Genomic DNA, 25659 nt, shown 5'->3' with positions numbered 1-25659 from the left:
AGGAGGAATAGGGCTGAGTGGGTAGGATGGAAGAAGGAATCCACTCAGGGAAAATGAAGGCAACCCTGTGCCAGCAGGGAGGTGTCGGGGCTTTGAGGTGATCTTAAAGCCGTTGGATAGGAGTGAGTGAAAGGAAGTAACTGAGCTGGCCTTGAACCAAGTTTCAGTGAGTGCAAGCATGTCCAGGTAAATGTCTTCAAGGAGAAGGCAGATGTCAGCAGAGTGTTTGATGGCTGAGCGTGAGTTGAGGGTCGCCAGGTGGAGACGATTGCTGCCATTGAAGGTTTTTTGAGGCGGAGTATAGGGGCGTGTGGCTTCCATCAGAGGTGGTGGATTAGAGAGGGTAGAAGGGGGAAGAGGCAGGAGAAGGAAGGAAATTGATGAGAGATGGCAGGATTTCGTCAAAGAGAAGGAGGTTGGCTTGAGGGCCTTGGACCAGGACTGTTTCGTGAGGTAGACATTGACGCAGCACCGGGATGAGAAGAAGCCTGTAAGGAGGACTTCCCACTTGGTGCCGCCATTAATGGATGTGGAAGAGTAAGGTGGGAGAGTGGCAGTGAGGTGAGAGGACCATAGGTCAGGAGATGAGACATAGAAGCGGATCTCCCATCACCTGATGCTAATAATACACACAAGGGTAATCATCATTGGTTAGTAGAGGTTCTAGAGTTAGACCCACGCCCACCACTGTATTGCTGTTCAATAGTAAACATGTCGGGTGGGATCCAACTCTCGCAGGGGTTTATATCAGGTAAATTACTATTCTCTGCCGGAAAGCCTGCCACAGCCCCACGTGGGCCTCTAGACCGTGAAGGACTTTTATCTCCTTTCTCCACATGATCAATTATTTTTTCTGAAGGTTATTCTCCCGTAACCTGACTGCACTCCGTTTCTAGATAGTATCAATTCTCCTCCAACATCCTCACAACTCTCCTGTGTCCTCAGATTGACTTATTCCTAACTCCCAAACAACTCTTACCTTATTTATTTATTTATGCATGTGTTACAGTGCACAAAATCCTCAAGCTTTCTCTTTTGGCAACAGCTTACCAACTTGTTTTCTTTGATGCACTCTCCAACAATTCACCTCCCCCTGGTGACACCTCCCTCTTCCTCCAACCTCCTCCAGACTCTCCCTCCAACCTACATCTCTCTCCTCTTAATCTCCTCTCAGTACCCTCTCCCTCTGCACTCTGCCAAAGTCCTTCCTTCAACTCCTAATCTATCTTTCCCCACTGCCAGAATAAACTGGCTGCTTTTGATACTGGTGTCCCCGCTCCCAATAGGTGGCACTTGTGGACAAACAGCATTCGTGTATTGAGGATTCTGCTTTTCAGATTGGACCATGAGAGAGTGGACAGGTGGTTTACAAGAGGGCTGGCCTGAGATTAAATAAGGCTGTGCCGCCATCTTGGAATTTAGTGAAGACATGGACTTGTCTGGGGTCTCCTTGCTTCCCACTTAGATCCTTGCCTGTGAAAATCTGGGTCTCGTGGTTCTGTCAGCGTGTATAGTGGGAGTCAGAAAATCCTCAGGGAAGTCAGGAAGGCTGTGGCCATTATGTCTCAGTCAATGGGAATTTGCAGTTTTGTGATCCTTGCAACACTAGTCCAATTTGGAGAATGTGTTAGGTGTACCTACTCCATCAATGTGTGCAAACCACTTCCTCCTTGGTCGGACAAACATTTGCACCCGCAGGAGTTCTGCAAACCACGAAAAAACACAGAATTTATCCACCAGCCATTCCACCGAGACAATGCATTTCTTAGCTTGCCCAGTTCCTTGGACTGTTGCAGCATTCTCACCTTAATGAGAGAGGTTCTGATGTCCATGCTCCGTGTGGATCTAGGGTCTTAAACGTAGGGTGACCAGAAAAAAAGTAAAAAGCCGGGACAGGGTAACTAACATAAAAGTAGGACTACCTCTTGACAGTGGCTTTCAAGGCACTACACTTCTGTAGCGGTTGGAGGAGAATGATGTTTAAGTATTACTGTTGGAATAAACACATACTATAAATTGCTTTATCGCAAACTACCACTATCTTCATTCATAAAATGCAGCATTTCTTCTGTGCTGAGACCGGGAGCCAGTGGCAGCATTTCTTCTGTGTGCGATTGGGCATTCCTGCCTGCCAGCCAAAAACCGGAACCACTGCGTTTTCCAATGGAAAAATAATCTTGAGAAAGGGGGGGAGAGCAGCCAAATCCGGGTCTGGTCACCCTATGTAAACGGCTCTCCTAGTTTTTCAGCCTTATGAGAAGTAGTTCCCTACGAAGTCTAGCTATCCGTTTCCATCTGGGAGGTCCATCACATGCGTAAGGGTGCTGGGCTTATGTGTGTGCATGTGTCTACTCCTTTGGTGGTGCTGGACATCTACAGGGATGGTAGAGGGGTGAGCATTCCTGTGACTACGCTCTGTGGGGATCCTGCACATTTGGGGTGTGTGAAAGCTCTTGCGACTACCCCACAGGAGAGTTGGTAAAATCTCCTGTGACAGCCACCAGGAGGTCACAAGTGCCTGTAGGGCTGGGAAGATGTGCTCCTGTGACTGCCCCCCTGCCTTAGTCTGTGGACCCAGTTGGTGTGGTGCAAGGAGAACCCATATACCTTCTCTGGAACCAGCATTCCCTAACTCAGGGCAGCCCTGGCCCCTTTGACGACCCCACTGTCAATCCCCAAGGTTAGGGAGGTGACTTAGTCACAGGTCACTCTAGTGATACAATGGCTACCATTTGGTAAAAGAGAAAGTTTACAAAGGTGTGCATCTGCAACATTAAAAAAACAATAAGGCACGGCTGCCCCCAACCTGCCTAGACTACACTGAATATGGACAGAATGCCCATAAAGAAAAAAGCGGAAACAAGGTCCCACTGTACTATGCCCATAAGCAAGTGCATAGTGCCATATCATAGACACAAATGAGGGACTGCCCCCCCACCCCCCGGCACTGGAAGCCTTAAGGACTAAAAAGTGCCACCCAAACAAAATGAGTTAAGCAAGTGAGTGAGGCTTAAAAGGCCTCAATCCTAAACATCGGGACAGGATCCCACAAACTGTCAGCAGAAATGCTTGGTTTTCCATTAAAAGGGATGTAAAAGTGGCACAAAAATCTTTGTTTTACACACATTTTGGATTATGGCCTTAAATAAGTGCTGCAGATGGAAGAGCTTTGTGAAATTAGAAGCACAATGAATAGCACATTTAAAAAACTTATCAATCCCATTCCAGGACGGGTCCAATTCCAGTAGGGTCAGGAGGCCTATTCCATGTTCAGCCATCAAGGGGCTTGAGAGACAAATATAAACATCTAACTAACAGGAGTTGGGGTCGGCCCACTCTGACCCTTTCCTGAATGTTCCTCCATCCTTGTTACCTGTGTAAAAATGTTGATTTTGTCAGAATATGTAAATGATATGTAGACTATTTGGCAGTTATAAGAAACAATGGTTGTGCCACTGATTTTGAAGTCTGGGTTTGCAGTCTATTGCATCGCTGTACGGCTATATGGATTCATGCATTGTTAACCACACTAAGTTCTGTAGTGCAAATGTACCATGGCACTATATTGGTTTCGAAAACTTTTTATCATTAGCTTATTTTATATAACCTTTTTCTTTAAACCATACAATTCTACTGTATGTGTGCCATAAGCCAAGCAAATACTTTACTGTCTAAAGGGGGCTCTTCCTTTGTTTCTATTTTGGTTTTACAGATTTCCAAACCATAAAGCATAAATAATTCCTATTGAGTATCATATTATTGCCTCTCACCCAGATGCCTGAGATATGGCTGGCATATGCCGACTTCTCACTAGTCTCATATTAGTTCACCAACCTTCATAGCCTTGCCCTGAAGCTCATCCAGAATGCCCCGGATCTTAGCCAGTAGAAATGGCCAGGAGTTGATGAGGTAGATTCGGTCCATCATGATGACAATGATGCTGTACCATCGCTGGAAGCCACGAGCCAGGCTGTCCTTGATAAAGAAGGTGTGGCTGAAGACAAAGCCATGCTGCTCGTCCCCAAAAAAGATTGGTCCTTCACGCCCAGGACACACCTTTCAGAAAATGAAAATGATTACAGGATAAGCATGGCAAACATCAACACCTCATCATCCCTTAACATAACAGATTGTCACTGAATGTGTATTTGGAATGTTTTATTACATAGGTCTTAGAATGTGCTTCAAATAAAGAAAGCAGAAGGGCCAACATATTATTTTTATTATAGTTTTACATATAAGCAATAGCAAGAGAAGAGACCAACATGAGAACCCCATTTCAACAGAAATACACAAAACTGTGTTGGCATCACAATGTACATTCGAGGCTTTGCTAGCAGTCCTCTTAATCATGTGGTGGCGGGGGGCTCAAATTACATCCGCCGCAGGGTACAAATGGCCCTAACATCAACTCCAAGTATAATAGTGTAGCATATTGCACCTCAGATATTACATGTAGAACCTATACCTCATCTTGTTCTGACAGCAAATTATAAAACCCCAACAAAACTCCCTCCTAGACTGGGTCACAACCCCAACTACCACGTTTCCCTGGCCCCTGGTCTACTATATACTTATTGAGGAGGTAACGGTTCCATCTCTGTCCAACTGTAAGCATTCAGCAAACAGATTTTCTTATTATAATAAATATTTGCCAGTAACACCACCCTCTATATTTGACGTAGTACTCTGTATACCAGGGTGGGGGTGTCCTTGAATACAGCCCTATTATATATTCCTGGCTTGACTCGGACCCCCAATGATCCTATATTCTAGTCTAACAACCGGAAAATATCAAACACCACTGTGACAAATCTCATGATGTCGTCCCTGCTCCCAATGGGGGAGACCCTTTCCGTAAGGCCAGGGAGCTGAGGCCGCTACCCAATAGTCCCCCAAGGGGTGGTACTCGGCGGGTGGATCTCATTGGGAAGGGATTCCCCTTCTGGGATACAGGGCGGACATCAGGAGCCAATGCAGTATGACACACCTTCACCCACCTTTCTTTCCTCATCTTCTTTTCCTTCCCTTGATCTTATAGGTTTCTCTATGTATTTTTGTTATAGCAGTGATACCGCTACTGGTTCGATGAAGATTAGGGCTGACTCCACTGAGTCGTCCCCTCTAAGTACTGTGACGAAGAAGATGCACAGAACCCTAACCAACCAGAGTGAATGGTCCATTTCTTTTTTGTTTTTTTAATACTCTTCATTTCCAAAAGACAAATAAAAAGAAATGTACAACAAATACAACTAATGGCTTGCAGTCATCACTATTCAAGCACTCATATCAATCAGTACAATATGCGAGAGATCAAAATTAGTAATAAAACAAATCAAAGAACAAATAAGAGCCACCCATAAAACAAAAAATAAAAAAATAAACCTAACCAAGGATACTTACATCAACACTTGCTCGTGCAGTTTCAATCCATAGTTACAGCGAATCAAGAGTGAGGTTCCCTACATGTCCCAGGGAGGCGCATAGATTTAAGGCTCATGCCCATGATTGTGTCTGTCCAAAGTGGATCTACTATGGAGGCATGTCATCTGATGGAGCAAACATAGCTTGTGTCAAGTCTATCCAAGCCTCCACATCGTCACACACTTCTTTCACTTATCTATATACAGCTCTACACCAGGCCGAGGTCTCAGCAATCGCCCTTCTCTTCAAATCACACCAGCACGCATTCACACTGGGTTCCTCCTTCACTTTCCAGGCTATTGCAATCCTGCGCTTGGCAAGCACGCAGACCAAGTCTTTCATCCTAATGAAGTGTGCAGTATGTTTTTTACTTCTTGGAAACAACCCCAGAAGGCACGCCTCTGGAGGCCACAAATGCATCTTGATATCACCTGTGGCAACCTTGTCCGCAACTGCCACCCAGAACTTCAGAACCACTGGGCAAAACATGTGCAACATATCAGCGTTCTCATTCACACAGCGAGGGAAGACCTGCAGTGCCACCCTATGAAACTGATATATTTTATGAGGGGTCATGTATGCCCTCTGTGTTTCATAAAATTGTGATAATTTAAATCGGCATTCCTAGAGACCCTCCTGGTGTAAAGCAAGGTCGGTGCCCATTCTGCATCCGTGAAGGACTTGGCCAGGTCCAACTCCCACTGCGTCTGAACTTTCAGCCCGTGCTTGATTAGCTTGCTCAGGACCAATTGATACACTCTGGAGACCTCATGACCTCCCTCTAATGTATCCTAACATGGTGTCCAAGACCGGATCCAGCTCAGTGCCTTAAAGGAAAGCAGGCCATCTCCCACCAATCTAGTTCATGAGGCCCATGTGCAGTACAAATTGACCCCTATCTATACCTGAGATCTGTACTAGGGGCTCAAAGTCCATCACCTTCCCTTCAGACATCAGATCAACTACTGTAGCCACCCCACTGGCCTACCAATGTCTTCTAATCTCTTGTACCGACTTGAGTCGCGCACCTGACAACACCACAATGGGGATACTTGGGGAATAAGGATCCAGGATTCCCATGAGCCGCCACGGTTTCCGCCACACAGCCTTCCCCAGTGCCAGAAGGTGGGACAAGTGCAAAAACACACTCTCACTGATCCACAAGAACTCTTTCAAGAAATAACATGTGAGAGAGCTGCAGCAGGACAGTGTCAAAAGACTGTTTGTCTGCCAGCCAATCCATACCAAACTGCAGCTGCCCCGCCAGAAAACACAACTCAAAATGCGGAAGTCTAATCTCCCGCCCATATATTCCCTTTGAAAAGTACTCTGTGCGGCCTGGTTTCTCTGACTCTTCCAGATGAAAGCACGGACAGTAGAATCCAACTCATTAAAAGAAAATGTGGGGATGTTGAAGGGAATATTGACAAAGTGATAAAGCAAACATGGGAGCGTTAGCATTTTCAAACGTGCCACCCTTCCCATCATTGACAGTGGAAGCCTATCCCATACCATCCAGGGCCTTCAGGGTGTTGTGTACATGCGAGGTGCAAAGGTCATGCCTCACATTTACCCCCCTCTATATATCTGAAAGTGTCCATCTCACAGCACAAGTCTACGTAAGGCAGCTGACTCCTATTGAGGCATCTGATTGCAGCGAATGGAAATAAACAGGATTTCGTCCTGCTGATATGTATACCTGAATAGTCCAGGAATCCTATTACATCATAGAAATACTGCACATTTTCTTCTGGGTGCGAGACAGAGAAGCATATCGTCCGCATATAATGAAATCAAATGTCGAACGCCGTCAATCAGAATGCCCGCTTACTGATATTCAGATCTTTGGTACACCGCGAGCGGCTCAAGGGCCAGAATAAACAGCATAGGGGACAGCGGACAGCCCTACCTTTTGCCTTTCCTCAGCCACTTGGAAATCTGCCTGCGCAACCTCACCCTAGCCCTTGGTTCCGTGTACACCAGGTGCACCCACTGCAAGAAGCCCTTCCCGATGCCAAAACAGTGCAGGGCCTTGTATAACCAGTCCCATCTGTAAGGAAGGCATGGTATCAAATAATGAAGACAGACACAAGTGATCACAGTTCAAGGGTGTTTATTGAACTTCGATGGGTTGGTTGAACGCCTATCTAAGCCTAAATCTAAGGATGCGAGCAAGCTACGACCATCACATAACAATAATGCAGTCCTAGTGGAATCTCTGTCAAAATAAAAGGGCCTATACTAATAAACCTATTGCCAATCCTTACTTCTAAATACAAATGGTGTGGGATAACAAAAAGAAAAAAGAGTTCAAGAAATAATATGTCAGGATATGAAGGGAGCAGTTAGCTTCCCTTCCCCACATTTTCAACACGGGGTAAGGCTGCACGTTTCGAGCTTCCCACACACTCTGGCTTCTCTGCCACAAGGATACAGTTCAAAGTATAGGTATCAAGGCTTTCTGCCAAAACCTCTTTCCCAATAATAGTCTCTTATTGCAATGGGCCCGTCGTAACAAACAAGCACCAAAGTTCCTTTCTTATCAGGATTTTCACATTCACAAGTTCTCGTTAACGTGATGTTCACGATTGGTCTCCCTCGATCAGTCTCAGACCATGGCCCTCCCTCCTTGGGGCTCGGACCTCTTTAGCACAATGTTCACAATTGGTCTCCCTCGTTCAGGCTCGGACCATGTAATCTCACTTTCTAATTTCTCCTCTTTGTATCAAAAATCGAATACATTTGAATGTGCAATGGTTTTTGCTTAAACCATCGCAGGACTACTTTGATTCCCCTTCCCTTCTCATTCTTCCAAATATTCTACTTTAGTTTCTGCTACTTCTTAGTTGGATACCTTACAGAGACCTTCGATTGAGCACCCCCGCAGTGCCGGAACCACTCTGTCACTGGTATTGTATGTTTCTTCCTTAATGTTCAAACATCCATCAGCAATTAAGCTTTTCTCGCATCATTCATCACGCTTGTTACCAATTTTTGTTCTTGAGCTCTTTATACAACGTTGCCGCTTGCAACTTTGACTTCAACACAGACCGGTCTTGCATCAGTCTCCCCAACTCACCGGCTGTGTTGATCTCTCTGGAGCTGCTTTGATCTTGGAGCCAAGGACAGTACCACAGTGACTGCTGTTCCTCCCGACTCGGTCATCCGTTCAGGAGGCCCACAAGAATCTCCAACACACAATAAGGATTCTTCAGTCTGGTTTCATGGCCTTACACTTTTAAATCTGAAGGATTTATGAAAGTAACGGTTTCTTGCTGGAAAGGTCAAGGGTATTTCTCTCCTTGCGTACCATTCTTGGTTTGCTGTCTTTCTTCCCTTGTTCAGCTGCCGTCTGGAAAATGCTGTTCCTTCCTGTGCTTTGCCTCACTCAGAGTGCTCTCGTGCTCTGCCTTTTATCCATGTGTGGAGGCGTAATCGAAGTCAGGATGAGTGGTTACCAGTAATTGCCTGACCTTGCCTGACCATAGTAGGGGGACATGTCAGGTACAATGCTTGGGTGCAATGGGGTTCTCCCAGAGCAGGCTGTCCGTGTGAAAGTGTTTGTGAAGGGAAATGGGGGGTGGGGGGAAGGGTTCCTAAATATCCTAATGGGTAGGATGGGGTAAAGTTGTTACAGGGAGGGGGATACTGCATCTCGCCATCAGGTGTCCCACTCCCAAGAGACCCCTCACCTATGTGATCCTCCTGCATTGGACCACCCCCAGCAACTGGATCCAAAAGCGATGACCGTGTCCTGGCCACCTGGATGACAGATCCCAGAGGGCGGGTGAGACACCTTTTGCTTTTGCACACATCTGACCAAATCAAATGCCTTTATTGCATCTAGCGAGGCAACCGTGCAATCCAGATCCAAATTAAAATTTGCAGTGCTATCAATAATATGGTGAAGTCTCTTCAAATTCCATGCGTTGTTTCTGCCAGCAACACACCCAATCTGGTCTGTGTGGACCAATGTGCCTATCACTTCCTTTAGTCTAGCTGCCAGTAGAGCCATAAGGATCTTACAGTCTTGATTGACCATGGAGAGGGCTCTATAGTAACTACAATCCAACAGATGTTTGGTTGGCTTAAGTACAGGCACTATGATTGATTCCTGCAAGTTGCTAGGTAATATTACTGTCTCATAGGCCTCCTCTAAGGTTTCAAGGACCCTAGGCACCAGTAACTCAGCATTTTCCTTATAGAATACCCCTGGTAGACCTTCAGTCCCAGGGATCTTCCCAGACCGCAATGTACGCATGGCAACCAGGAACTCCTCAAGAGAGAGCGGGCATCCAACAATTCCCTCTGTTCCCTTTCAAGGTGGGGTAACACTATGTGAGACAAGCCTCTGATCCAGATGAGCACAGCTTTTCATAGTACGTGGAGAACACTGTGTAGATCTCCACTTGCCTGTACCGAGTGACCGCCCTGTTCATCTCCCTTTTATCTTCCCTACTGTATAAGCATGCCAGCAGCATACCGGGTTTGTCACCCTCTGCATGCAACATTTGTGTGTACTCTACAAAGTCAAATTTGCCCAACCAGTCCCATGCCAAAAGGCACTGTTGCCTCAATGCAGTCAGGTCGCCAGACTCCCCTCCAGTCTGCATCCCTGCCTTCCAACAATTTGATGTCTACCTCGATAATCTTGAGGGAGTTCAACAGCTCTCTCCGAAGCCCACCCACTCAAAAGATCTCCCCATCCTTAACCCTCTCACCACTCCTCTATCCTGGAGTGACCACTTGCTCCTCTCCTTTGACATCTCTCTCTCTACCCCTTACGCTGAGCCTAAACCCACACTGCCACCCACCTTCTCGGTCATCCGACCCATGAAGCGTTTGTCAGTGGAGGCTTTCGCCACCACTTTCTAACCCCCCTCCTGCACCTCTGGCTGACTCACATCCTGACATAGCCCTTTTCAAGCTCCACTCTTTATCTCTGATACTCTTGATGTACTTGCCCCTGTCATGAGGATCCACCTGAAGCCAAAAGCCAAGTGCAACTCCTGGTACGACTCAGACCTAGTCACCCTTAAACGCAAGTGTAGGGTGGCTGAGATGAAATGGCTGGCATTTTGTGCATCCTCTAACAAACTGGCCTGCCGCCTGCTCCAAAGGCAATACTGACTCTCTGTCCTCCAAGAAGAGAGCTCACCTCCAAGCCGGCGTCTCTGCGCCATAAAACAAATCGGCCGCACTCTTTAAAATCTGCACGGAGCTGGCCAATCCTGCTGCAGTCTCTACCTCTTCTGTCCCCTCCCAGGCACTCTTCACGGCTCTGGCCTCTCATTTCATCTCTAAAACCCCCGACATCCTGTCCACCCTCTCCTTCTCCCTCTGCCTTCTCCTCTTCCTCCGGCTCCCTTGCGGCCACCTCTCCTCCTCCCTTTCCTCTGTTCACCAATGACAAGGTTTCTAGGCAAGTCCGATCTATGAAAGTCTCATCAAAACAGGATTGTCCCTGTTCTTCCAAAACCATCAAGGACCACATTGACACCCTCGCTCCAGCCTTGGCCGACTTCTGCAATCACCTTTCGCCACTGGACCCTTCCCTTCCCCTCTGAAGCACTCTCTTGTGCACCCCCTTCTCAAGAAACCCTCAGCGGACTCCTCCTGTCTGGGTAATGATCGCCCGATCTCCATTACTCCTTTCCTGGGCAAACTCTTGGAAAAGCTGGCCATCTCTCAGCTTAATCTTGACACTGAATCTGTTGGTTGTCTCCATGACCATCAGTCTGGCCTCAGAGCAGCCAGACGCATGGAAACTGCTCTCCTGAACATCCGTGAAGAAATGCTCTCTAACTTTGATGATAATCAACCCTCTGTCCTCATCTTACTCAATCACTCTTCGGCTTTTGAACTGTCAGCCATGCCATCTTGCTCAACCGGCTCCGTGATAACCTGGGTATCACTGATCAGGCCCTGGCCTGGCTGACCTCTTTCCTCTTGGACCGACCCTCCCAGGTCCAACTTGGGTCCTTCCTCTCCCCAATCTCTCTCTCTACCTGTGGTGTTCCCAGGGGTCTAACCTTTCTCTCTGGCTGTTTAACCAATACCTGGCACCTTTCGCCCATCACATTGCTGCTCTATGCTCCAACTTTCATTGCTATCTGAATGACACACAGCTCGCTTTTAGGCTCCCCTTTGCTGTGTTTTCTCCATCTCTCATCCCGGATTGTCTGTCTGCAATCCAGGAGTGGTGTGCCACCAATGATCTCTGCCTTAATGCCAGTAAGACAAGATCCTCCTGATCGACACACCTGCACCTTCCTTTCCTGTCACTCTCTGGCCGGCCACTCTTGGCCCTCTTCCTGCTCCCACCTGTGAGGCTAAGAACCTCGGGTCATCTTCGACTCCACACTCCCCTTCTCTGCTCACATCCCCAACGTCTCTAAGAAATCAAACTACCAGCTTCACCTGCTCAGAGGTATTCTTCCTTTCCTCCCCCTCCCCAGAAGCTCACTGTCTACAGAGCTCTGGTTCTCTCTAGGAAGGACAACTGCAACAGTCTCTTTATAAAAATGCTTGCCTCTACTGTCCATCCTTTACAACTCATCCAGAACAGGACTGCGAGACTAGTCCTTGGCCTCAAGCCCAGGGATCGTATCTCTCCAGCCCTGAAATCTCTCCATTGGCTCCCAGTGGCTGCAAGGATCAAGTTCAAGACCCTCTGCATTGTCCACAAGGCCTTCTGGGGCCTGAGACAGAAAAGCCTCCAACTCTCTCTTCAGAAATAATGTCCTACTTTGCTCCTCTACCTCCAACTCCTTGAGGGTCAGTCGCTTCTCCAAGCAACGAGTTGGGAGCAGATCTCTTTCTTCGGCTGGCACCTCCCTCTGGAACAGCCTCTCTGCCTCTCTGAAACTTGAGCAGAACCATCTCCAGTTCCGGAAGCACCTCAAGACCTTCATCTTTGCTTCTGCCTTCTCTCTTCATCTCCCCTGCTGATCTCCTGTCCGATACTGCACTGGTCACCTGGTTACCCTCTGAATTCGGGCCCAGGTCCCTGCCCATCCAGTTGCACACCTGCACTGCCTCCTGGCAAACCCTGCATTTGGGGGGTCTGTATCTCAACCCTACATTCCCCTTACCTGCACTTATTAGGCACCTGTTGTCTGCACTTTTAACACTTGCACTTGCCACCTGTTGGCCGCACTACTTGTTGTTTTTGATCCCATGTCTGGCACTTGCTCACCCTCCCCATCCCCCGGTTGTTCAAGCTCCCAACCTCCCCTGCACTATCTCAGTGTCACTAGGCCTAGTAATATTGTTGCCTTTGTCCTCCCTCTCTTTCCTCTCCCTTGCCTCGTCGTGCCTTGAAACAATTGTGTATAGGTGCGTTATCAATGCCCTATCATATCTTACCAACCACTTCCCCATGCAGCACTACTTTAAAGGCCTCCCATGAGGTACCCCATCCCAGCGCTGCTACCATTGTTAGTTTAAAAAAAAGTCTCTATCGCATTCCCCAAATGTTCCCTGAATCCAGTGCCCAACAGAGTTTCTGCTCTTAATCTCCAGGTAGGTATCAAAGGCATGATCAGAAAGGACTCTAGCTTGATAAGTGGTGTCATCAAATTACCCTAGCTCCTCACGCCCATGAAAATATAATCAATACGGGTGTGCACCCCATGAGAGGCAGAAAAGTATGAGTAAGAGCGGTCTCTCTCGCGAGTCGCCCTCCATATGTCCGTCAGCCCAAAGTTCCCCAGCAATCCATTCAAGGCCTTTGCCGGGGGAGTAGGCTTCTGAAATTTGCTATCCGGTGATGTGGCCGTGTGATTGGGGGCATATGAGTTTATGATATATACTTCCCTACCCTCCAGGAGCCCTAGAACATCAGGCCTTCAAGGGACAGTTGGGGCGATCCACACAAGAACTCCCCAAGCAAACGCTGAGTAGGGGGACAATACAGTTGTCCTCCCCATTTCCCAGCAAGCTTGATCTGCCTATCCCCTGTGCGGTGTGTCTCCTGAAGAAGGGCTATCCAGACGCCCTTGCTACGCAGATATGCAAATGTCCTAACTGGTTTAAAATATCCATTCAAGCCACGGACATTCCACATAGCCACCCGCACATTGCTAGCCATCTCTTCCAGGTCTCGCTTCATCTCATCGACTCCTCCCCATCTCCCTACATCCACCCATATCGCCCCATTTAGCAACAGCACCCAAACCAGTGTCATCCCTTGTAATCAATCAATCACAGAATATAAACACAACAACCATTGCCACGAGCAAAAAAAAGCTATGCAACAACAAATCTAAACCCACGCCCCCCCAAAACGCCCTCACCCTCCATCCAATCAAATAATACAAACCTAATAGCAACACGCATATTCAGGCCGAACTGCCTCTGATGCACCCCCTTCCAGCCTCCCGGGTGACGAACAGCAGCGGATGCCCTAAAACTGGTATCAAAAGGTGTAATGTCTATAGTAGCGTCTCAGGGGAAAATTCAGCCGGCAGCAAGTCCCCACGAGAAGAATAAAGAAAAAAACAGCGGCGACAAGGGTAGTGGGCTAAGATGCCAACCACCAGGCTCCTACCATTAGCCCATCAAGACGCCGTAAACTTGTAACAGTTTGGGCAACCGGACATTGCAAACATCACAATTAGGGGTCATTGTTCTGTCGCGCCGGTAACTGTGCGATCCCCATCAAGTCCATCCATGAGTGTGCAGCCGTGGTCTCCTCGAAAAAGTGTGATCGCCCAGTATGCAACACCTTCAACTTGGCAGGGTAAATTAACATATATTGTATGTCGGCCAAACGCAGTCGCTCTTTGTTAGGTCATAACGCCGTCCTCCTTCTCTGCACCATCTGTCTGTAATCTGGATAAATAGTTTGTTTGGAGGATGCTCGCTCTATTACCCTGCCTTCCCTGGAGAAGGCCAGTATGTGCGCTCTGTCTTTATAATACAAGCTCTTAGCAATCAGCAGTGTTGGGGGTCACCGAGCGGGGGTGTTTTAGCTAGAGATCTCTGGGCCCACTCCACCGTGAACCTCTGAGTCAGCACTCCTGGGCCCAACTCCTGTAACAAGTTCTGGACATAGGAAGTGGGGTCCTGTCCTTCCTCCCCCTCATGCAGTCTTAGGATCCACACATTATTCCTCCTTGCCCTGCCTTCTATGTCCACAGCACGCCGTTCCAATTCCTGCACCTTCTCTGTCATCGTAGCAATTTCTGATTGAGCACCATCAATGTTGCTTCTGTTCTCCCGTGCCTGGGCTTCTGTGGTACCAAGTCGGTCCGCATTCTGTCTCAAAAGGCTGACATTCAGGGTAACCATCTCAATCTTATGTTCCAGGGATGCCTGTAACGTTGCTATTGCTGCCAATATCTGATCTGCCCTTTGCTGACTCACTGCCCCGGAGGCAGGCTCTGCACCCCTATGCAGTAGCGACTGCGCCGTGCCACCTCCCTCCTGGGTAAAGGCCTCCATGACAGTCTGCTTGGCTCTGCCCCTGTTATGCTTATCTGGCACCTGCAGGTAGTTCTGTACATGCTTGATGCTGTGAAGGGCCCGATCCGGTGGGAGCTGCGCAAATGTATCTTCTCCTATGTGCTCAGCTCAGGTAGTGCCGGCAGAATGCCTGTCCACAGGGTACCCCAGGGGCAGCGTATCCCCCAGGTGCCACAGTAAGGAAGCATACTCCGCTCTACCCTCCTTACTTATAACACCTGTGTGTTCACGCAGGGTGAGGGCTGGGTACAGCAGCAGTCCACCCTCTCCTCCAGCTAGCGCCCTGCAGCAGGACCACCAACCAGCAGCCCAGGCAAGGACAACACACTCTGACTGTCCGGCACCCTCCACTAGAGCCAATTCAGTGCTGCAGTCACTAATTCTTGCCGGGCAGCGCAGCAGCCAGATCGGCTCTCTATGTCTGCACTGATCAAGCAGCTGGGCTGCTATTAGGATGCCAGTGCCCTGATGCCCCAGGCTGTCTCCGTCACACACAACAAAAGAATCAGGGGCTTATTCACTGAAGAAATAAGGGCCATATTGGTGGCATCATGCAAGGCGCAGCGTGAAGGCTCAAAACTTATCACACATAAATGTTACACCTCAGCAGAAGCCGTGTCCAGTGAAAAACCATCTTCTCTCCCTCCCTGCCCCTCTCCTAGGCAAACACCCAGACCAGGTGTGTGAGGCCTCACAGAAACAGCAGGCCTGGATTGTCCATCTATTGCCAAGGGATCAAACCGGTCCTCTTTCCATCTCCCTGCCCCACAGCCCTGCTCGGTGTCCGATTACTGAAACTCTGAGTGAGCTACTTGAATAGCTGGAGAGCAGGGAGAAAAATGATGAGGACAGCTTGTGTTGCTCTCCTCTGCAGCCCGCTCCAGTCAGTTGAGTCGGGCTGCCCACGGAAAGGGGAAGACGCCCTAGGACCACTGCCCCGGCCCCCTCTTCACCAATCGCTGCGTCCCAAGCCACCTCAGCCCCCCCTGCACAGCACCAGTGGGCTCAATCTGCTCTGGTCATGCTCCAGAGCAGGGATTTCACAATAAAATGTATATTTAGGCAGTATTTTCACGGTGCATCAATGAAGAATCCATCAGTAGCACAGGAAGGCTGCTGCTCACTGCATGGCTGCTGGCCACACCCGAGTGAACGGTCCAATTATCCAGTAACAAGTAGCTTAAAGATAGAAGAGGGACTAGCATTGTTGTCAATCTCTCCGCAGAGGCACCATGAGCGGAGGTCCTTGCTTGCACCGTGAAGAATTGAGCCTGTAGCTGCTGACCAGTACGAAACAGGGCAAGTACGGGAGTCCCTACCTGCTTTGCCGAAGTGAGACGTGTCGAGAATAAGCAAGACAGAAAGCATAGGCGCAGGAGAACGCTACACAACGTATGCTAGCAGGTACGTGCTGCACGGCTCCACCGAAGAGTGGCAGAGCCGTATAAACCAGTGCAAGAATAGGAAATGGCTAAGAAGAGCGTCAAGAAAACTGACAAAGACCTGAGAAGGAGGCGAAGGACCGGGAGCCCCAAAAGAAGCTATGGGTGCTGCCCGATGACCTCTGGGACACTTGAGAAACCATTGTAAAGGGATCTGGGACACACAATTTAGAAGCCGATACGAATGGGTCTGGGACCTGCATTTAAGAAGCTATTATGAAGGGGTCTGGGACCTGCACTTGAGAAGCCAAGCCTGAACAAAAGTCTGGGACCCGCAGATAAGAAGTCCAGTCTTGGGAGGATAGCTCAGGGGCAACATGCTCGCTTTGGAAGCAAGACGGCACGAGGCAACACAGGTTCGATCCCGGGTTCGCGCTTAGAAACCTCTGGGTATTAAGCGCGTTATAAATAACCTATCATATCATACACGGTGGTCTGGGACCCACATATGAGAAGCCTAAGAAGGCGTCTGGGACCCATACTTGAGAAAGACAGCCCCTGGCAGGAGAGTCCACCTGGGCTGTCCAGTGAACTGCCAAGAGAAGCCTGAAAAAGGCCTGGTGACGGGACACCTTCTCCCAGGCACAGTGAATTATCAAGAGAAGTCAGAGAAAGGCCAGGGGGAGGGAGAATTTACCCCAATCACAGTAAATTGCTAAAAGGAGCCTGAAAAAGGCCTGGGGAAGGTAGACATTCCCCCAACCACAATAAACTGTAAAGAGAAGCTTGAGAAAAGCCTGGGGAAGTGAGACATTCCCCCTACTTTGCAAACCACACTGTCCCGTAGAAGGGAGTCATTCTTCTGGACCTTGAAGAGACAAATCCATTTTTGTTTTGTTATAAGTGTGAGGGTTAGAAGTAGGATTTACAAAGGTTTCTTTCTTTTGGTATACAATAAAAGTCTTTGCCTAAAAGCATGCCTCCTGTGTCTCACTCTCAGACCACACATGTCCTTGACATAACTAAGACTCCCTAGAGATTCCAATCAAACCTCGGTAGGGAACAAGATATAGGGCCTCATTACGAGTCCGGCGGCAACCAGCCGGTTTTTCCGGCTTGGTTACCGCCAGACTCGTATTACCATTCCGCCTCCGTGACTCCCGGAATTACCAGGGCATTACGACCCTGGTGTCACTGGAATTCCGGAGGCGGGATTTGGTAAATCCCCATTCCCATTGAGTACAATAGGACTCAATGGGAATGGGGAAGTGGAAACACCGGCACCATCTCGTGATGGTGCTGGTGTTTCCACCTCCGCCTGCAGGCGGGCGGTGTTAAACCCGCCAGGTCAGACCTGGCGGGAACGCCACCTCCCGCCTGCAGGACTCAGGATCGGGCGGTCCGGAATTAACAGTGGCGGCGGGTTTACCGCCACTGTTATTTCCGGACCGCCCGACCGTAATGAGGCCCATATTCTTAGAAAAGCAAGCCTATGGCATTTCAACCTTTAGTTTATCTTACACAATAGTGAGCTTCAAACATTGCCAACCCTTATCTACGACTATCAGCAACCTGAGGTGTCACCTTCAATAACATCTCCACCCCCTCTGCATCTCAGAAAATGTATTATTTTTCTGTCCAAGATACTCACAGTTTGGCAGGACGCAATTGTTTGGCTTTAGATCCCTGTCCAAGGAAAGCTTTCTTGAGAGGGAGTTTAGTCTCCTCTTCCTTTTCTCGGTTACTTGCGCCTGGAGACATAGTTCAATTTAAGGAAATTCGGTTTTTTCACTTCCTTTAGTTGGCAAAAGGGCATCAGAAGGAGGGCGGGGGGTTACATGAAAGTTAAAAAGGGGTCCCTCACAGTCTTCCTACTCTGATTCCTCCCTCATGTGATCCTCCCGCAGAACACCACCCCCAGGGTCAGGATCAGAGAGCACATGCCTTTCCCTGGCCACATGAGAAGGGTCCCAGAACAGCTTCCTGGGGAAAATCCTCATGGATTCCCAATAGCACCCAGTGGTTTCCGCCATTAATATGGCCTCCCGACCTCTGCCCAAGAAATACTCACCAGAGCTGCTTCACCACCCGGCCGGGGGTGAAGACCCTTGCTCCAGAAGCAACAGCTGGGTTTATCCCTGGTTCCTCCTATGGCGATCTGCCTGTTCTAGGACAGAACGTCCTATCTCCGGAACCACTCCTGTAAGTTGCACGATTGCTCCCCTCTCCATGGTGAACATGCCTCCAGCACAGTTCACCTCCTCACCTCCCTATAGAGAGGCTCTCGGCATCAGTGGTCGAAGTGAGCGGGAGCAGTAGGGAGCGGTGCTCCTATACTTTTTTTAATTAACTTTTACAGCTCCTATACTTTTATTTTAAAAAGAAACCGTTCCGGAATGGTTTTGTTTTAAAATAAAAGTGTAGGAAGAAGTTGAAACCTTCATTTTCAGTGCACTGAACGTTCCCTTAAACAGCAGGTGCAAGTGTTTGGTGGGGGGGGGGTTATTGTGTGTGGGAGGGGGTTTATTGTGTGTGGGAGGTGTTGTGGCAATGGGGTTTGTGGGGAGCAGGGGCAGGCCAGCAGGGAACATAGTTCCACTACTTCTTTTCGTACACTTCGACCACTGCTCGGCATCCATCAGCCCCACAGGCTCGTCCTCGTTTACATGTCGGGGAAGGCCCTCAGCAGCAATGCTGACCCGCTTTTTCCACCGCGCTGTTGGGGGTGGGGGGGTCAGGCACAGGGATATCCCTCTGCCTCGGTGTGGGTGTTGGGCTCTCGCATAGCGCACATTAAGCTATTCAGAGCTCACTCCTCTACGGAGCTGCAAAGAAGTAAGGCCATCTTGGTGGGCCGCCAAGTCACGCCGGGACACATTATTTAATGCTCTTCTTTCCACGAAAATAAATGTAATGCTGCTCTTCCTGCTCGGCAACAGCATTACTTCTTCCAAATAGCTTTATTTCAGAAGTAATACATTTCTTAAAGGCACTGCAACAAAACATCACTGTAAAAAATAAAAAAGTGACGGATAAGTCTTGAAAGAGTTCAAAACAATACAGAAACAAAGGGACCACATAGGAAATTCAAGGTATGATGAGGCGATTTTATAAAGCCTTGTAAGGAAGGTGGAGGCTGGTGAGTGGAAAAGGAAACACTAGGTCTTGGCATCCCCACTAGTGGTGCAAATTCAGCAAGGATAAACGGTCAGCCAATAAATCTAAAGAGAGCCATATGCACCAACATGTGGAGCTGATGGTTTGTGTGGGATGCTGGGGAGATGGGTTTGAGTCCCTCGGGTATAGCAAAGCTTCCAACTAAAGAGAATGCAGATGATGAATGATTTTGTCTCCGTTAAGACAGTTCAGTCATCCCTGGCAGTAGAGCAACACCACGTCTGACTACAGTAACACTTTAGAAATCCTCAGTTAGAAAAAGGGCGCCAACGTTTGGTATATAGTCTTTCATTTTATTCCGCACAATTTTTATTTAAAAAAAAAAAAGGCCCATCTTTCCCTATTTCTATGTGGGTGTTCCCTGTCTATGTCAACACCCAGGGTGCTCGTCAGTCGTTAGGAAATGTCCAAGTGAATAGGTCAGCTGTCCAATAACTAAGTCCAACTGACCGTACCACTATTCTAACAAATTATGTTCAGGAGAAAGCTTCCTTCTGCCAATTGTCTGTTCGAACAATGGTTCTCCTTCCGCTTTAGAATTCTTGCTAATAGGATATTCTTAAATAGTCGGTTGTCACACTCTATATGAGTTCTTGTAATTCTTTCACCAGGTAATTGGGCTTTTACTTCTCTTTAGGGATTGTTCTCCAGGAACCCCTATTTGCACTTTACTTTGTCCTTTCATTCAGACTACCTGGTCTTGGCGGTTTCTGTAACATACACTTTCATATGAGTGACATGCTGTCTTGGCAATTAATGTCCCACCTTACTTGCTGGGGTTTGTTTTGTATATCGTTTCTCTCATGTGTGTCTCTGGACTTTACATCAAAGACTTCCCTTTTTGCTAAGTCCCATTTGACAAGTGCATTTGCAAAGTGTATTTGCTGTCTGGCTGGCTATCACCATTACGCTGCTGGATTCTTACGAGCTGCCATTGAATTGGAGCTTTGTGAACTGATTGCCATGCTGGATTTCGGATACTATGTGACTGATAACAACTTTCGAACACTTCCTCACTTCCTCACCTTTTTCTTTCTTTGTTTTTCTTTTCTATTCACAGTGCATGCCCCGCCTCCACTCCCAGCAGCATTCCTTCTAAAGAACTGGGCGCGCGCATTTGACAAGTGCATTTACAAAGTGTATTTACAGTCTGGCTGTCTAGCGGGAAAGCGGGAGGCAGAGGACTTACTTGCTAAAACCGTGGCACTTTTTTTCTTTCTATTGTCAAGTGTTATTTTACCCAACATGTCCTCGAACACTTATTCTCTCAAGTCGTGTATGCCACGGCAACAGGCAAACGAGGAGGTGATAAATATAGCCACATCACATTTGAAGAAATCTGTACTAACCTCTCCTGACAGAACACGAATCCTAAAAAAAATCCCAGCGGGCTATCTCACTCTCGACAAACATATGATCCTTTTGTGTGGACGACACAAGGCAAACCATAAAGGAACCAACTCGATTAGCTCATAAGGCCATCGTAGCCTCACTGGAAGCTCCGCCTGCAGCGTCCAATAATGAACAAGTAATTCCTGCCCTGGCCCCGAAAACGCCACATAAAGACGTTCAAAATGGCCAAGCTTCTGGTGAAATCTCCGACTCGGCTTTGAGATCAGCTTGCCTAAGTGGCAACATTCAACCCATGCAAGCGGTGTCTTCAAACACCGACACGCATGCACAAGTAAGGTTATTACAAGCCAAATCACCACAAAAGGCTCCTCTAGCTTGTTGGTGCAAGCCCAGCATAAGCTTTGGGAAGCCTATGACGCACTGACAATAGTCAGCGAAATAGACGAGGACGCACTGGACTTCATGAATACACTCAATAATACATGTCCCGACTCTCAGGAAATAATGTATATTTGCTCAAATACGGGTGACCTAATCCAGTTGAACGATGAAAATGAGGAGTATAGTACAACAAATACCGTAATGAACAAGCCTATACAGGCAGATGATGCTTTTAGAGCAGTATACTTGAATTGTCAAAGTCACCAATAATGTTTGACAAGTCTGTTAACCAGTCCCTGAGCAATTCACTGTCTTTTATAGCGCCAACCCCTCGACTCTCCCAATTTAATGAATTGGCTGAGGAACATCAGTATTTTATTTGAGATCAGTATCCAAATCGATTTTCTTTCCCCGAAGCTCCGCCCTCAATAATACGTTAAGTGCCATGAACACAGCTCTTTTAACTGTAGCTAGATTGTACGAAGTCCTGGAACAAAAAATGAATAAACAAACAGATCTACTAATACAAGTATTGAAAGATACTAAAATAACACGTTCCCTCTCTGAATTAAAAAATCAACCATTAACCACAGCGAATACACAGAAGGAAAAGGTGGCGATCTTAAACCTCGAGAAAAACAACGACAGGCCGGAGATACATTCACATGTTAAAGGAGGTATTGATAAATCGCCCATGCCCAAAGTCAATCTACCTACAAGTACTAGCCCCGTCCCGTCACAAAGGCTGAGAAATATAGATAGTCTACTAGACACTACCAAGTCTGTTGAGTATACCAAGGACCTTAGAAAAAATACTGATAGCAATGTTGTTAAAGGGGAGGGTACTAAATCCACCGATTCATCCCTCTTTAAATCATGTAATCCATTTAACATGTTCACTAACTCAACAACGACACAACCCAGAATTAAGAAAATGGCTCCAAAAGAAGCGAAAATGAAAACAATGCAGCTTAGAAAGTCACAAATAGGCAAGACAAGATCTAAAACAAGGTGTTTTATTAAAATCTGATCTACCCCGATGAAGACAAGGGCTACTGTATTGATGACAAACTGTAACACTTGGAATAAGAAAAGCACAATTAGCCCAGATCCAGTGAATTATAACCCACTGAATGTCTTTGTGGCCCTAGTCTCTCTCACAACACCCACTAAGCCTATCCAAGTGCAAACCAACATAGCGTCATCACCACGATTGGGAGCCGTTGATGTAATCAAATCAGCGTGTCCAACCATGCAAGAGCTGCGAGACGAGATAAAAAGCTCTATTGCACAATACATCTCACAAGCTCAGGGCACAATTGAAAGCAGATGTGATAAGCAGACAAATCCTGCATCAATTCCAAATCTAACCTCTCTTCTAAAGGGGCCTTCCTTTGCCCTGAAAGGGATACACATAGGCCCAACATCATCAGATTTATCCATGAATATAAAACCTACGAATGATAATTCTCAGATTGATGCCTTTTACCAATAAGTAGGAATACCTACTGTAACTTCAGGGAATATCTGGCAACAATATAAAAATCATAATCGATTATTGATAAGATGCAGGGAACACCCCTTGATAAAGTACGATCTCAATCGAGCAAGTATTCTGAATATATGCTCGGAAATTCCAACTCTAGAAGATCTTACCTCTTCAGATATTGATATAGTCGAATTCACGGACCATCGAGATAAGTGAAGCAAGACTCTTCATTCGATCAGGAGTGATATTAAATCACCTTATTGCAAGCGATAGCAACATTATACAATCTAGGTTTTATACTGAATCAAGATATCATACAAAACAAGAAGATTGAATCTGTGCAAGCACCTTCTAAGCCGATAATTTATGATAATTCAATAAAGAATCACCAGGACATACTTTATAATCCAATCTACAATAAAAAATGGCAAAAGCAGGCATATGAGAGGAGACCATAACAATCCCTGACTAGCGAAAATGTGAGTTTAATGTCGTGGAACACGAGAGGTCACAGGCACTTTATTAATACAAAATGTGAAGAACTGAATAACTATGACATCATCGAGTTCCAAGAAACATGGCTCACAGTTGATCCTGTATGGGACCTATTCAATATATTAACAGTACCAACCATAAGTAATACAACAGGCCGCCTGGTGGCAGGGTTGCTAAGAGACACTATGAAATCTAAGAACTTTAAAATCCAAGCTTGTAAATCGCCCAGTCCCTACATGGAGATAGTTAAAGAGCAGAAGGACTCCCATATAATTGTCATCATTAATATATATTGGGCCAAACAACATCTAACATCAGACGTGTTTTTTGAACATTTAAATTCCACGCTTGATGACTTGTTATTAGACTCCACTATTAATCATACCTTGATCATGGGAGACTTGAATCTTCATCTATTATCTCAAGATAAAACTCAAACTGCAGTTGATGAACTGTGGTGGAAGAATCTAATCCCCCGCAAACCAATTGGCACAGAGGCATGCAACATGCTACCCTAGATGATATTTTCACTGACATACAGTTTTTGAACATAGCTACCTCGGCGGTCATCAAGGTGACCGATCTAAGCGATCATAAACAGCTATGCCTAACATGGACATTGCATTCTTACCAACAGGCCAACTCGATAAACACTCATGCGGCCCACGTCTCTGCAAATAATGCAGGTAATCAAATAAGATGGACAAAGACTAAACTAGTACAATTCGAACAAATTCTAGTAAATGCATTCCAGGGACCAAATATATATGAGGCAGGATGTTATGTGAGCTCAATGCAAAAGTTTACTCAGGGGAGGACAACTGATCAACAGTATAGACATACACATCTCCATGCTTTTGATCCAGAACTAAAGGGGAAAAAAGCCCAATTAAGGCAAACATGCGAAATTTGAAAAATGATCCACCAACAACGAGAACCCGTCAAATAAGGCATTTGAAATCATATAAAAATTGGCTACAGGGGAGAAGGGCAATTCGATACCAAAAAGATGGGGAACATATGATGGTTCACATCATATCTAAATCCGCAGGTGGTATATGGGCCTTGTTGAATAAAGGGCTTCATAAAACTCAGGCCTCTGTACAACTGATTCCGTTAACAGAAGAAGCATGGCAAGCCTACTATTGTACCGTTTATCAGACACCCTTCCCCGACATGGAAGTTCAACTTAACAGCATAAATCTTGACCATATATTTCCATTTGATAGAGACAACATATTGCATTGTATATCAAAGCTTAGTCGCTCACGTGCTGCTGGACCCGATGGTCTTCATAATTATATGCTGAAACAAAATCTCCAGGCTTGGGCCTCAATTCTATATCAAATATATAAACACATAATGAGAACTGGTAAAATTCCAACCTCCTGGAAGAAGTCTATCATCTTACCCATCTTAAAAAAAGGAGACAGATCTGATCCAAAATTGTATCGTCCTATTGCCCTCCTAGATTGTCCAGGCAAGAATTTTGCCCGCCTGGTGCTAATAGAATTTAACAAATGGCTAACTAATATGAAATTGAGAGATCCCTTCCAGACAGGCTTTATCCCAAATCTGGGAACATCTATTAACTTGATCACGCTAAATTCAATCATACAGCAGGGAAAGCAATGGAAGCAGCCAATCTATGTCACTTTCATAGACTTTTGGACTGCATTTGATTCAGTTCCCAGAGAGCTACTTTACAAAAAACTGATAAACCAAGGATGTCCTTGGTTCATCTTAAAATGGCTCATTGAATTTCATTCAGCTACAAGCATTAATTTCCGCCTAAGACGCGATGGCCTATTATCTAACGCAATTGAGATGGAGCGAGGGTTAAAACAAGGTTGCCTGTTAGCAGAAGCTCTAATTTCTTCATTGCTGACATAAGCTCTTGTTTTGAAGGTCTAACAATTGATGCACCTAGGCTGAACGGATCACCAATAAATTAGCTGTTGTATGCAGATGACATGATTTTACTGTCAAAAACACCAAAGGGTTTGAGGTTGATGCTAAGAGCTTTTGATCCATATGTCCAGAAAAATTGTATTACAATCAACACAACAAAAACTCAAATAATCCAATTTGGCAATCGTAAACAAAGAACCACTCATTATTTGTGGCAATTGCAAAATGTTAATTTGTAATTGGTCCCTAGTTATGTATACCTAGGTGTGGCTGTAAATAACCACCCGACAGACATTCCTTACGAAGAAAATATAAAAACTAAACAGCTTACAGCACTTTCTCAAACCATAATTATTAGAGCTAAATACTGCAAATTCACGATAGAACCAATGATAGTATACTATGAACAAAGAACAAGTTACTTCTTACCTTGTAACGTTCTTTCGACGGGATGTTCCTCCGACGTATTCCTCATCTTAGATATATCCTTCCAGCTCTGCTGGCCTCGGAAAATTTTTTCTCCAGAGGGCGCTGCGCGTCGACGTCCCTCGAGTCGATGACCCTCGACAGCCGCCGTAT

At 46.6% G+C, this 25659-nt stretch overlaps 1 protein-coding gene across 3 annotated transcripts in view; it reads right to left on the bottom strand.

Moving 5' to 3' along the window:
* The window catches only part of FLCN (folliculin), a 611825-nt gene that overhangs the window by 367220 nt on the left and 218946 nt on the right, over window positions 1-25659 (bottom strand). For all 3 annotated transcript variants that reach the window (XM_069645735.1, XM_069645734.1, XM_069645736.1), the window contains exon 4: window positions 3835-4056. In XM_069645735.1, coding sequence (XP_069501836.1) covers window positions 3835-4056 — 222 coding nt within the window. The remainder of the gene's footprint in view (window positions 1-3834; window positions 4057-25659) is intronic.

The sequence above is a fragment of the Ambystoma mexicanum genome, chromosome 2p (assembly GCF_040938575.1).
Source record: "Ambystoma mexicanum isolate Mex_15411 chromosome 2p, UKY_AmexF1_1, whole genome shotgun sequence".
NCBI lineage: Eukaryota > Metazoa > Chordata > Amphibia > Caudata > Ambystomatidae > Ambystoma > Ambystoma mexicanum.
This window is presented reverse-complemented; position numbering and strand designations above follow the sequence as displayed.